The sequence below is a fragment of the Oxyura jamaicensis genome, chromosome Z (assembly GCF_011077185.1).
Source record: "Oxyura jamaicensis isolate SHBP4307 breed ruddy duck chromosome Z, BPBGC_Ojam_1.0, whole genome shotgun sequence".
Lineage (NCBI taxonomy): Eukaryota > Metazoa > Chordata > Aves > Anseriformes > Anatidae > Oxyura > Oxyura jamaicensis.
Window position 1 is genome coordinate 3,249,483 of NC_048926.1, and position 14,354 is coordinate 3,263,836.

Consider the following 14,354-nt stretch of genomic DNA (forward strand, 5'->3'; position numbering starts at 1 on the left):
GAAGGCTTGCACACATGGAGAGGGGGAATCCTGCTTGCGCACGTGGCTGACAGAGAGTAGAAGCACAGTGCCTTTATCAAGCATTTTGCTTGTAATCCTCCACCCAAACCCTTAGCACAACTGGGGCTTGGTGGTTATGTTTACACTGAAGAATGCAGCACAGTTTAGGGACACTTGACCTTGTAATAAATATATCAGCTTTGGAAACATGAGTTGCAAAGCAATTAGCTCAGTCAGGTCTTCAGTGCACTGGTGAGATTGCTCATGGTACCCATGCTGTGTGAGGTATCTCTGCACTGAGCTGCAGTCTCAAGTGTCAGAATTTGCTGGCATCTTAAAATATCTGGGATTTCCTGTGAGACTCTGTGTCTGGGACTTGATCAATCGGATTTCCTGTGAGACTCTGTGTCTGGGACTTGATCAATCCTTTTTCTTGGTAAGTTCACAACCTGCTTCACTGTCAACTGTTGTCGGTTTTATGCTTCCCTGAATTATTACAAATAATAATCTTTTAATTATGAAAATTTATTTTCTATTACTCCTTGGATGTTTGTCTTCCAGCCCCAGATCAGAAAATGAATGTTCACATTGTTTTATCTTTCTTGGGAATTATTTTTAGATCGGGTTTTTCAGAAGTTGCGTGTGAATATCTGATACAAAATTTATTCCAAATGTGAGATGTATGAAACAAAACATTTTTTTTTTTCTCTATAATAGTGGTTATAATCCAGAAGCTTCCCACCTATGTTTCCAATTTTGCTCTTCGTGCTAGTCAAAATATACTCCTCCACCACTTTATTGCTAGCATTTCCCTCCAACATATAGAGCCAGGCTCATCCCCAGGATAGTGTGGTATGGGCCAATGTATGATGTATCCACACGTGCCCATTTGCAGCATCCTCCATCCATGTTTTCCTCTTCATGGGACCCATATTATGTCATATTGCTCTTTATTAATGCAGTGAGTAGAAATACGAACATTTTGCTCATTTTACTGGAGAAGTAAGTATTTTTCACAGCTTGATAAATCAGATTCAAATCTGCTTCCACTGAATGCAAATGTGAGTTTTAATAAACTGTTCAAATAAGTGTTTGCTTTTCACTTGTCAGCCAGTTTCATTGTTTTCAGTGACCAAGCCTTGATCTTTCATCAGCAAAGGAGAGTTTTTGGACTCAGAGGCTAGTGTACCTCAACTCTTCTGGTTTGGGCTTGATCTCAGGGTCTCATTGCTTCCTAGTGGATGCCTTATTTACCCCTTGATATCTAGGGATTTTTGAGCACCTCTGATGTCTTTTCAAGTGCTGGGTAAATAAACTTGCTGTTTCTGGCCTGTGCAGAAGACAGATTAAGATCCTTGATTTTCCTTCCAGACTCCACTTACTATCTCCATTGGCTCTTATCTTTTTCTTCATGACTGCAGCAATGTCACATTGCTGCATCCTGATATTCCCCCTTTTTTCCAACCTTCTCTACCCTCTGATCCATTTTAGTGACTGTTTTCAATCACTCTAATCTACAGGTCATTCGTGCATACCACTGGCTTTGTTTTATTTTCCATCCACCCTGTGGACACAGTGAGTCATATTTTCCTTATTTTGCAGGAAAGAAGGAACTGGATCTTCAGCATGATTAATCATCTGACTTTCCTATCTCTGTGACATCTGTGTTAATAGTCTAGGGGGATCACTTTCCAGTTGCAAGGGGAGTAGCAAGATCATTTAACACTGAAGTCTTCAGTTCCTCTTCTCAAGGGCACAAGGATTATGAAGTGGGGAAACTGAGGTAGAGTGAAAGTAAGTGATTTTCCACTGACTTTGGGAAGCCAGTACATGGCCTGGACTGTCTGTTTGTCAGGGAAGGACCTGCATGTGGCTTCTGTGTTTGGGTGTCATGTAACAGTGTAGGACAGCACCGTGACCAAACCTGAAGAAATAGGATTGTAAAAATATTAAAGGGATTAAAATTAATGGCATTAAATTAATATTATTTAATGGAATTAAATTAAAACTACTGTATGGAATTAACATATATGTTATTAACTTGTAACTGAAAGGATAGCCAAAGCAAAAAAGCTGGGTTTCCTGTCACATCCCAGTACTGTCTTTGCTAAGGCAAAGCCACGCAGGGAAGGAATGTGAGAATTGCCAGAAAGAAAGAACAGGGAAAGTAAAGACGAATAAGAGAGGGAGTTCCAAAAGAAAATGCAGTAATTTGCCTTGCTCGTGAGGACATTTGTGCCTTCTTTTCACCCCTTCAGAGAAGGCACCCTCTGCTTCCCCTTGCCTGCCCATCTGTGGTAGACCAGCAAGCTGAGTCAGATGCTGGCTTTGCTTCACCAGTGTAAAGTGACATTGGTTTCTGTCCATTTTTGCTTGCCTCTGGGTTTAGTCCGCCTCTGGTAGATGCGGGATGAGGGTAGTAGTAGCTGTCACCTTGGAAGATGAGTGGAAATTGCCTGCTGGCTGGGATAAAATGAGATGAGCTGGTGGTTTGGCAAGCGAGTTGGCTCCAGAGTGCAAGGCGCTGCTCCGTGCCCTCTCCTCGCACTGTTTGTGTGTTGCCCTAGACAGGCTCTAACAGGCCCAGCAGTGCATAAAGTCTTTCGGGTCCTCTCCATTTATTTGCTGTGGAATAGCTCTCTTTAAAAAGCCTTCTTGTCTGAGCTGAATTTTCACCTTGCCTTCATGCTTCAGAAAGGCAGTGAGACCCCCCTGAGGTGGGATCTCGGGAGAAGGCAGCGCAGACACAAAGCTCCTTGCTGCAATCCATCCGCTCTTGTTCATTCTTGCCTACTAGTTCAAAAACCTCATAATTGTTCAAAACCCGCATAATTGATGTGCTCTGCTATTAAAACCTCTGCTTGTGGAGGGGTTGTTTCTTGTTTGGATTATGGCAATGAGCTTTTTGCTTTGCTTCCTGCTGCTTCGACAGCCGGTCTTGACAAGCCCTTCAGAATTACTGCGGCTTCGTTAATTTTCTTCCTCTTTTTCGCCCCCTCCCTCTATTCTTGCCTTATGGCAGTGTTTATCTGACCACATACTGCTTCTGCATTTGCAGCTACCAATTAGGATCAAAATATTGCTTTGACATTTACCTGAAATCCAAGGTCTTTCTTGCTAAGACATCCAGCTCACGGTGTTGTTGAACACAAGGTGCCAGGTTGCTCGTTCTTGTATATGTTAGGGGTAAGTCCCGTGATTAATGCTGTCCATAAGCTCGTGATGTCTGTAAACTGGCACTCGGTTTGCCCACAGCAAAACTTCCGTCATGAGAAATTTGCTTACAGTGAATGCGCAGAACACCGGTAGCTCTTCTGGTTATTACGTCTTCTATAAAGTCTTCCCTTATCATCGCCAGCATCAGATGTTGGGGAAACGTGCTAATTTTAGAAGGTTTTGAAATAGAAAATGGAAATAACAGTAGGGCAAATTGAGCAAATGGCAAAGTTCCACCACTCGTAATTGTTGGTAATGATCCAAGGCTTTGATGTTGCCTTTTTTTATTTTTATTTTTTTTAACCTCTGTGACTGTCCAGCTTACATAGAAGACCTCTACATCTACGTCATTTCCGTGGCTTTCCTTCCCTTCATTTAATCTCTCTTAACCCTCTTTTTTGTCTTGCTCCTTTTTATCTGCCTTTTCTGTTCCCATCCTGTATATGCATCCCTATTGCAATTCTGATTCATGGAAGCTTAATTTACCTCATTACCTACCCGTTAAAGTGTAGTTAGTGCTGAGAGTGAATGTGCTAGTATTTAACTACCATAATATGCCAAAGAAACCTGCTGATGGAGCAGTTCCTGACTCTGATCTATTTTCTCAGTTTGTTTGCAGATTTGGACAGATAGTCTTTATAAACATTTAAAACTCACAATTGAAAAGATTATAAAATTTTACATTTTTAAAACTAAAATCTCCCGACTCAGGGCTGATTGACTGAAATCAATGGTGGTACTTAGAGTAATCTTGTTAGGAACAGAATTAATTCAGGTCAGTGTTTGCAAATGTCTCATCCTTGATTTTTTTTTTACTCAGTATTAATACTACAAACCATTATTTGTGGGAGTTTTTCTTACTAGGAGGAATAGGTCTATTGAATATTCAGTCCAGAAAATGCTGTAAGTTACCTTTGTGTCAGTCTTATGGACTTGAAGTGAGACACAGTCCTGTGAGCTGTGCAATGTGTCTTCTGTGGTATGTTTTGTGTATATATAAGCCTGTATGGTGCTAAACTCTGTAGCATCTGCTCATAATAAGAGCAGTGGATAGTCCCTTTTTCTTGTCTCTCTCAAGATCAGGCACTTGGCTTGCTCCTAACCCCAAGCTCAGCTCACCACCTTGTGTTTTCTCCTTACCATGTAGAGGAAGAAGCGTCATACCCGGCCCACTGCTTGCCCCCATCAGGTATTTCTGTACCTCAAGCCCCCCGGTCTACCATTTCAAAGCTGAGTATTTTAAGCTGTTCCTCATGAGACATACCTACCATTCCTCACCGTTAGTCTTCCTGATCTCCTCTTGGATCTTACTCAACATTTGTGTGTCCTCCTGTAAACGGTGCCTCAGCGACAGTACGCAGTGTTCCCAAAAAGGACTGTTGAGGTGGGAGCATTAGAAGGTGGTTTTATCATTTCCTTTGCTTTAGGGACAGATCCCCATGCTACCTTTGAGCATTTAGTTCGCTTTCCTTCCGGCTGTTACATGCAGAGTGAAGATGTACAAAGGGAAAAGGCTTTACCGCATGTTTTAATTCTTCATTTCATCTCCCTGAATTTTGGCTACGCTTTAGGAGAGTTAACCTCTGAGGCACACATTGATACTGCTACTTAATCCAGACTGATGCTATTTCAGTTTTCAAGTTTGTATCTAAGCTCAAAGTAGCCAATTTAAATCCAATTAAAAAATTAAATTCCAACTTGGTTTTCCCACACTTCTACTCCCTCTCCCCATGCATCATTCACTGCTGCCCTTAGCAGTTAAAACATATTTTTAAGGCCATACAGTTAGATGTCTTCTACAAGGACATTTACGCTATTCTACCGGAGTCATAAAGTGCAGCAAAAAAAGTGTTAGACTATGAGGCATGGGAGAGAATCACGGGTGTTTATTTCAACAAGCCTGAAAGAGAAGGTGTCTTAGTCAAAGTGAGAATTTTCTCATATTTTCTTCACACCCAACTTCTACTTAGAAGTCATCACCTCGGGCAACCTCAGCTGATTAAAAACTGTCAGAGCAGCGTCGAAGGTACGTGACTCCCTGGTAAGCCACAGCACTGCACTAGCTTACAGGCATTACAGTATAAGCTACACACCCTTTGATATCATTTTTCAAGCTGAGGGGGCAGTTTAGGATGCCAGCTCTTTCTTCAGTTCACAGTGTTTTAACCACTCCCTACCTCCCTCAGAATTCCCTCTCAAAAAAAATGCCTTTACCAGGAAGTTGATTTTCAATATAAAAAACAAAACAAAACCAAAAAGATTAAAAAAGCACAAAGCATACAAGAATAACCATCATATATCTTTTCAAAATTTGTCATTTATAGGTCAAACGAAAACATTTGTGGTGACATGCATTGCACAATTGAGGTGGTGAGATGCTTCTGTCACATGTGCCCACACTACAAGCAACCCTGGGCTCCCTGTGCTGCTGACGGAGGCTTTGCAGCAGGGATCAGTTCCCCCTAGGGGAAGGACAGCCTTTGATCAGCTGAATTTTTCCCAAAACTAACTCTATTGAGCCAGTCTCTATTGACTTTTAACAACCGAGGCAGTTAGCTCAGGTGGAAATGCCTGCACTGAAGATACTTGGATAATCTTTTCTTAAAAGAGTTAAGACAACAAGGAAGTTTTGTGCATGTGTTTCCGCAGTACAGAACAAAGAAATGCCTGCTACATGTTTTGGGAGCCCTGTAGAGCTACTCCACTTTTCTGCTGCAGGAAGCAGAAGCCTTTTTTTAATGTCCCATATCTGTCCTTAACTGCCTGTGCCAGTTGGATTAGGGGATGGAGGTGGTCTGAGAGATGCTCCAGTCCTTGTAATCAGCCTGCTGACCAAGAAACCTAGTGGGGTCCTGGATGCCCTTTCTTTTGGGCAGAGCAGGCGGGCAGATTGCTCCCTGGCTGTTCCCACACAGCCCAGCCAGGAAGTTAACTTTCAATATTGGCAGCACCAAATGTTCACAACTCAGCTGCCAGACTTCTGAAATCATGAAATTGGGTTAAAACGGAGAAGCTTAAAAATAACAATCAGTAAGATTCTTTTTCGTTGACTTCTGAGCTATAGGAGGGATTTGGCTTGTATTGTCAAGTGTTTCTTCAGACCCAGCTTTTTCAAATACATGTGAAATTTCAACCCAACTATAGGTGGAGTTTCCAGAAGACTGCAGGCCTCATGAGACTTGCAATGAGTTTGTGAAATTTTAGAAGACAGGGAGTTGTGATGGTTGTGATTTGCATTTGCTTAAAAAAAATCGTCTTCCCAAGTAGGGAGAAGCAGCAATATGGAGTGAGTTAGTGAAGTCATCAAATATGATAAATGATAAATCCTTTGGCAGCATGGCCAACAAATCAGAGGGAAGATCCAGTGCCCACCACATTTAACAACTATGGGAGATGTAAACTGGAAGTTTGGAATGTTTACTTCTTTGGCCCTGGAGATTTCACATCAGTCTCCAACTTTTTGTACTTGTGACTTGCTTCATGCATCTGTATGTTCTTGAGCACAGATGGTTACTGGCCTTCCAGTTTGGTTGGGATGACTGCTGGTGCGTTCAGACAAGGACTTGCAGAGTCTATGGGAAGTGAAAATTAATTGTTTATACAAGTAAGATAATGAATTGCGGTTCTTGGTATCTCTTTGTTGTTTTTGTTGATGTTTGTGTCATAGTCACCTTTCTGTGTTAAGAAAAAGGACACGAGAACTCATGCTGATAGTGAACTAATGAATGTTATCAAATATCAACTGCCTCGTTTTCTTGCTAGAGGGCTGCAGTTTAGCTGGCAGAATGGAGAGGAATTGGCAAATTGGACCGGCACCTTTAATTTCACGGATGACGGAGCAGTGAAGAGTGGCAGTGACACAGGCACCAGGTACCAACACCAGAGGGAATGACTGCAGAGATCTCATGCTCTTTGTATGAACCACAAGTGTGGGCACAGGCTGTATGAACAAACAGATTTACAGTTTGCTTTGGATGCTCAGTACTGCTCCCCATGTCACATAAGATGCTGGGGATGCCCAAGCGCTGTGCTGTTTTCCTCCTTTGAGGTCCCAGGGCCGTTTTGGAACATGCCGTAAGCATCCATGGGATATGCAGGAGGGTGACTTGTGTCCTGGCCTCTCCTGTTTTCATTCCGCCACCAAGGCCATGTGTCAGTATATGGCAGTGTGGGAGAGTGGGACTTGGGTGGGCAGTGGGGAGTGTCCCAGCATGCTAGTGTTGATGCAAGCAGAGCACACTGGAAAATCTGTCCCAAGGCTTTCTTTATAATAGAATATATATTTTAAGAAAATGTAATTTAATTTGAAATCCTTCCAGTGCCTAGTGGGGGAGAAATGTTCCATCAAGACAAGAGAAGAGTATTCCCTTTATTTACTATTCTGAGATGACTTAAGAAGTGCTAATGTGCTGTTGCACTTTTGGTAGTTATTAGTTTGTAGTAGGGTCCTTCAGACTGGCATACATAGATGAAGGGTCATGGAAGGCCTTGTGCATAGGCAAGAAACCGTCTGAAGTTGTCCCCAAAGAGCTCCGTGACTATGGCATGCTATCTGTATAAATCAGTGTCAGGTGTGGGGGACATTTGGGGTGTCTTCTGGAACCTCAGTTATAAAAAAAGCCCTGCTGGGAAGATTTCTAATTCTGAGATTTTGTACAGGGCAAACTCCAGGACCTTTACCTTGAGGATCAAAGCTTTGTGAGTTCAGTGCACCGAGATACAAGGTGAAATCTTGTGGATGGTTAAAAAAGGACCTTTCAGTGCATAGTACTTACTCCCCGTCTCTATTGACATGAAGGAAATCAAAAATCCTGAATCATGTGTAGCATCAAGTTCAATGAACAGCAGAAAAACCTTAAGAACACTTTAAGAAAAAAAAATTAATTAAAAGAAACTTGCTTTTAATAACTATGTATAAATAAAACTCTCTCCGGATAAATTACGTATTTTGTGGGAAATACCATCACATTATATTTTGGTAACCATATGCCACTACAGCTGTGGGGCTGAGAGCATTTCGAAGGCAAGTAGAAGTACAGAGTCTGACCTGCCAAAAACCACCCAGTCTCAGTGAACCACAGCAATGCTGCAGTTCCTGTTGGGCTCTTAGCTGGAATGTGATCCCTATCAGAGCTGCTCAACACTCAGCTCTTTTAACTAGTTAAGGTAGCATTATGAAAACAACCAGATTAGCTGCAGTTGTTAGCTCAGAACAAGAGAAGGATGGTTCATTCTTTCTAACTCTGTATTTATGTATGCATGTATCTATCTGTCTGTCTATTCTGTTGCATTTTTAGTGTGTGCATCTACAGTCTGTATACTCAAAATCTTCAGTCTAGGCACTTGGCATATGAGAAAACCAAATCTGGCACAAAGACAGGTATCTTCTTGAAGACAGAGGAGGTTTAGTAAGTACAGATTTCCCCCTTTAGGCACCCTTGGCCACACAATTAAACCATCATGAAGTGCAGGATGGAGAACCAAAATGTTTGAGTGAAAAATGCATGCTAATACTGAACAACATGGAATAGCAGTTCTCTTCTCAGTCTGTTTAGCCTCTAACAAGGAAGAGGTTCAGGTTGCAAGTGTTTTTTATACAAGCAGGATCTAATTGCGTGAGTTAGGTATACATTCCAAAGGTTATAATAACAATATAAATGTGTAAATGTCAAAGTCAGCTTAATGAATGTGGAGCTGAAAGATGGGGATTTTGAGTTAGGGATAAATCTAGCTGTGACATGCATTGCAAATAAACATGTTACATGTGTTATTTACTCATTTGTCTACTGCTTGAAAGCTAAGTCTACAGCAAAATAAAAAAGAATTGTTTACACATAGAGGTGAGACTGTGGTGAGTACCTGCAGAGCTATGTCATAATCTGTTTGCTGTTTACCTTTGATCACCTTTTTTACTTTGTTACCACTAGACTTCTCCTGAGAATCTTAATAAAACACCCAACAGCAATCTGTTGATATCATTTGAAAGCAAGCCTTCCTCTAGTGAATAGTTCTTTCCACCAAAAATAAAACTTGCAGACTAAATTTTGCTGGCCTCATTTTACTTGTATACATTTAGACATCTCCAGAGAGATGTCTAAAGAGCACAAAACTAATTATATGTCAGCATATGCACACTAAATACCTTTCACTGCATGGCTCTGAGGTTTATTGCGTGTCATCACCTCCCTGTAGAAGGTTTTGTGTTTAGAGGTAGTAATTGAAATATATACTAATATTCTTTTCATTAGGTTCTAGAATTCATATATTTACATGTATATGGGTATGTGTTTATTCATACCTGCCTGGTATTGTTCCAAGTATATTCTATAACTGCTCTTTATCTTTTAACTATGGTGCTGAGACATTAACAACTCATTACTCATTCTGTAAGAGTGACTTATTAGATGCAAATGAAGGACTTCCAAAGCAAAAGGCATACTGAGGAAATAATTTCATTACTATTGCAAGGCAGCCAGACTTCACAGGAGTAGTGGCCATATCAAAACCAATGAACTGTGAAGGTCAGACATTGAAAAAAGGATCAAATAGATCAGAAGTAAAGAACATCATGTTGTCTTATTTCCATAGGAACTGATTCAGGCATTGACTAATGTACAAAGTAAAGTGTGGCTTGCAGCTGCCATGTTTTTATTGTCCAAGGGAGTTCACCACAGTTTCAGAAGATGAGCCCTAATCAAGTTGCAGGCAGCTCCACTGTCCCGGAGTAACCAGGTTAACCAAGGCTTTTCATCCCAGGGCATGAGACACTTTTGTAGACTTCACAGAACTGTTCCATGGAGGTAAAAAGTAGTCTCATGAACTCAGCTCAGTATGTGGTGCAACAGAGACTGTGGATCAGGTTTGTGGCAGCTATTATTGTTATGAGAAGTTTTCCCACAAAGGTCTTCCCACAAAGGTTGCTGGGGCTTTCTGAGTGCCAAAAGCTTCATTTCCATGCATAGTGCATTGCTGCACATCTTCCAGGAAGCAATAAAATTGTGAATACTTTATTAATAAGAAAAGTTTACTTAGTAAAACATGTAAACCTCCAAAGCCATGGGGTGTGAGGCCAACTGTGGGTGTGTACATTCAACCTAAGGAGGACTTCCCTAGATATTCTCCTGTACATTTGGGCTCTTTTCTAGAGCTCAAAGTGCTCTGTTCTCCTTTTAATATGTTAATATGTCAACTTACAGGGATTGTGAACCTTCATGCTTAGAGCATTTGTTGTTGCCAAGATTAAACTGCCTTAATGGTGTGCTGATAAATCTGGCCTATTGGTTGGGTTATAGTGTTCTCTGCCACCTTCAGTCCATCTGAGCTGAAGATGGGATTCACTATAGGACACAGATAGTAAGACCACAGAAGCCTTTGATGGGTCAAAGAAGTGATCTTTATAGTTTCGGTCCTGCTGGTTCCTACACTGAATTCTCCAGTAAGGCAAACAAGGAACTTTGTCCCATTAGAATTAGAAAATTAGAAAATAGAAAGTGTAATTAATTGATTTCATCAAATACACATTTTACAAGAATGAATGTAAGGGCTTGAACCATCAGACCTCATTGACCAGGATGGCAGTTGAGGATGTTCCTTAAGACACAGTGCTGAACTTCTCATACAAAGATACTAAAATCTTGAGAAACACAAGGGAAAAAAAAAAATGCTTGCATCGATAAACTAAGGTGTTTTTGAAATGTTATTGATGTATAAGTGTTGTCATATGTTTTGTTATGCTTCCCAGGTGGTCATACGGATAACAACATCAGCAGCTTATTTAAATCAGAGTGATAGGAATGGGCTTGATTAAAACAGCTGAACAGCAGTTTATTAAAATTGGAGAGCTCTGAAATGAAACTGGTAAAACAGTAGTCCCTGCAGCATACCTTGCTGCTGCTTGTCAGCAGCTGGTGCTGTTTTGATATGGTGATCAGGAAAGAAAAGAAACAACAGTCTCCTCCAAAATGCCCATTCAGTAAGCTCTCCAATAAATCGTTCTGAGGGTGACACTGTGCAGTGGAAAAGCCTCTAAATGGAGATGCATGGCAGTCTCTGGGGGAGGAGACCCAGGGGGCACAGGGAGCTGTGGTGTTGGTTTGGGAACATGGGCTGCGAGATGGGCTTATCCCCAGTGAGTGAACAAACTGCAGGAGGTAGCCAAGACTTCGCTATGTCAATCAGGGCTTTTTCTGCTTCAGGTCCTGCTATTTCACCGCCAGCTCTGCTATACTGAACAGTATGTTAGATGGAAATTTTGGGGAAACCTTGGTCTTGAATAAATGGACAGATGAGAAGGGAACAATGTGGCACTGGCAGGAGTGGATGTGTGGTCAGTTCATGCTCCTAATGTGGTACAGGGCAGCAGAGCCAGGCAATCCCAAATGATCCCAAATGATTTTTGTATTGAGACGTGAAGACACGTTATGAAAAGCAGAATGGCGGGGAGCAGCAAGTGCTGTTTTGCCGGAAACTTTCATAGTTGTGGTGAAAAACACATCCCCAGGGTATCACAACTATCATCTCATCTGTACAGATGTGTGAAGTGCCTGTGAAGTCACTCGACCAGATTAGATAAGGACTCCAGAAACAGGACACGTCTGAGATACAACAAGCTGATGCATGCACTTCTCTGAGGTTAATTGGGAGGTAGAGCTATCCACGAACTGCTTTTAAAGGACAGCAATATAAAAGCCACTCCTCCTCTGTGAAAGATGAAACATTTGAATTTATGTCTGGTTTGTGGAAGCACTTTTGTTTTGTTTTGCTTTAACATAAAAATCTAGAAGATAGGTAGGGGATCCTGAGACATTTCTGGACACTTCTGGTGCTACCTATTACCAAAACCATAGACAAACGTGATATTGTAAGGAGATATCTAGCCAAACATTTCAAAATATCCTAAGTGGTTACTCAGGAGGTTCATAAGTTAATAACTGTTAAACTCAGGTACACAATGTCTGGAAAGTGTGAGTCCTTATTCAAAAATTTAATCTCCTTATTTTTGTTTGATTATTCCAGTTCTTTTAGAAATAAAAGCATATGTGAGCTAAAGATACTATTTCTGTTCTCAACTTCCAAAGCACTGGATATTATTTCCCTTGGTATTCTGTATTGAAAAGCTTTCTGCTACTAGGAATTGCTCGTTGGTGCAGCACTAGTCCCCCCTACTTAGTCACCATAGGTTTAGATTAAGCATCATATGGCTCTCATACTTTTTGGAACCCAAATCATTCTTACAGGTCCTTCCATAAATTCTCAGTGTCTTGGACCCTCAAAGCTGAAGCAGCAGAACAGGATGCAGTAATTCCTGGGCAACCCGCTCTAGGTGTCCCTGCTTGAGCAGAGAGTTGGGTTGGACGACCTCCAGAGGTCACTTCCAACCTTACCCGTTCTGTGAACGCTTATATTTTCATTTTTTACATGACACTTTATATCGACACGTTTTGTTTCTAGCTACAGCCACTTACTGAAAGTTAGTGATCAGTTAGACACACATATATATAAACATTAGAGATGAAGATGGTAAAAGATTCAAACCAGTTACTGCTAGTGCCATTGGCATCAGCAGGAGGATATAAACATAGACAGGAGGAACGTGAACCATCTGTTTTCATATTTGTTGTCCCCAGGGTAGAGTTAGTTTCACCAACCCCTATAGAAGAAGACTCTTGCTTCTTCAGCCTCCCCTTCGTACCCACCGCAGCTTCTCTCTCACTTCAGTCTTTCACGCAACAGCCTGGCATGGACAAGTCAACACAACCTCTCAGAGGGCAGAAACAACACGTACAGCAATGAGATTTTTTTGTGCCACAGCTCTAGAGAAGTGTAAATTAATCTGAGGGCATCAAACGTTTCTGCTTCACCTGCTCATTCTTGGATCTCATTTAACATCAGTACATCCACAGGTATTTTCTTTCACACAGGGTAGTACAAAAAGGTCATTATGGCTTCCATCAGCTTCAGGGGCTGCTCTTGTTCTCTGTGCTAATAATCCTGTGGTCCAGGTAGTGTTTGTAAGGGTGGCACCCGAGGTCCCCGTTCCTGCCAGCCATTCACTTTCCTCTACATCACCACCTTCTGCCCAACAGGGATTGTACCTAAGTGCCTTCCAACCAAGGTCAGAGTGTACGTGTACAGTTGTAGGAGGATATGACTTGTGAAGTGGTAGGTTGCATTTTTTGGGGGGAAAATATCACTGTAATAATGTCAGGCCCTTAAACCTTTTGACCAAACCTTGCAGATCGTCACATAGAATTATTAATAGAGGGAAAATCTGGCAGGATTTGATCCCTTACTCACAATGGGCTGATGAAGTCAGTACCCAGTACCTACTTGGCTTTGTTTTGCCTGAATTTTCCAGAGGCTCTGTAGCCATGATACACTCCACTTGAGCACTGCTTTTGCTAAAAAGTTCTGAGGATCCTCTGCTAGCCCTTCTGGATGAATGTGAGTCCCCAGGTGCTTTGGGTATTGCACTTGCAATTGAACCTTGCACTTGCAATTGAACCTTGCACTTGCAAGGTTCCTGAGTGAGTAAGGTGACTCTAGACTTGAACTTGGCCATGGATCTGCCCATGCTGATGCTTGCAAGCACTGCAAGTTGGACATCTCTCTCAGTAAGTATTCCATGGAAGCCTGCAGGGCTTGAGAACAAGGTTCACTTGTTCTCATTTTTTAGTCACTAGATAATGTGTATTTTTGGAAAGATCTTTGTTTTTCCTGCAGGGTAGGTGGAATCCTTCCTGCTGTAACTCTGCTCCCTTGCAGCGCAAGTGCTGCAGCCTCACCATGAGCAGCGCAGAACCAGCGCTGCAGGAACGAGCAAAACGGGAGGGCGTTTGTGCAGCAGAAAATGATTTCATTTAAAACACGCCTGACAATTACATTCAATTATATTTTCAAACCTTTGTGCAATGCATCAGACAAATCAGTGCCTCAATCCAAATGTCACCTGAAGACAGGATTGAAGTCCCAGGCTTTTTAATTCACGTTGCAAGACCAAGAAAAGCTTACTTTTGATCAAAGCAGGAGCAGCCCGACTGCAGATGATCAAAGACCTAAGCATTAGCTGGTGTATTGGGAAGTCAGATCTCTCTCTCAAGCTCAGTAAGCTGCTCAGCTGGAAGTGAGATTGCAATGGG

General features: G+C 41.7%; 1 protein-coding gene across 4 annotated transcripts in view; it reads left to right on the top strand.

Annotated features, from left to right (window-relative positions):
- Positions 1-14,354, top strand: part of ST8SIA5 (ST8 alpha-N-acetyl-neuraminide alpha-2,8-sialyltransferase 5) — a 75,302-nt gene that overhangs the window by 39,238 nt on the left and 21,710 nt on the right. For 3 of the 4 annotated variants that reach the window (XM_035310684.1, XM_035310685.1, XM_035310686.1), the window contains one exon: positions 6,979-7,086. The exons of the other annotated variant lie outside the window; for it this stretch is intronic. In XM_035310684.1, the coding sequence (XP_035166575.1) occupies positions 6,979-7,086 (108 nt within the window). The remainder of the gene's footprint in view (positions 1-6,978; positions 7,087-14,354) is intronic. 4 annotated transcript variants of the gene reach the window in all.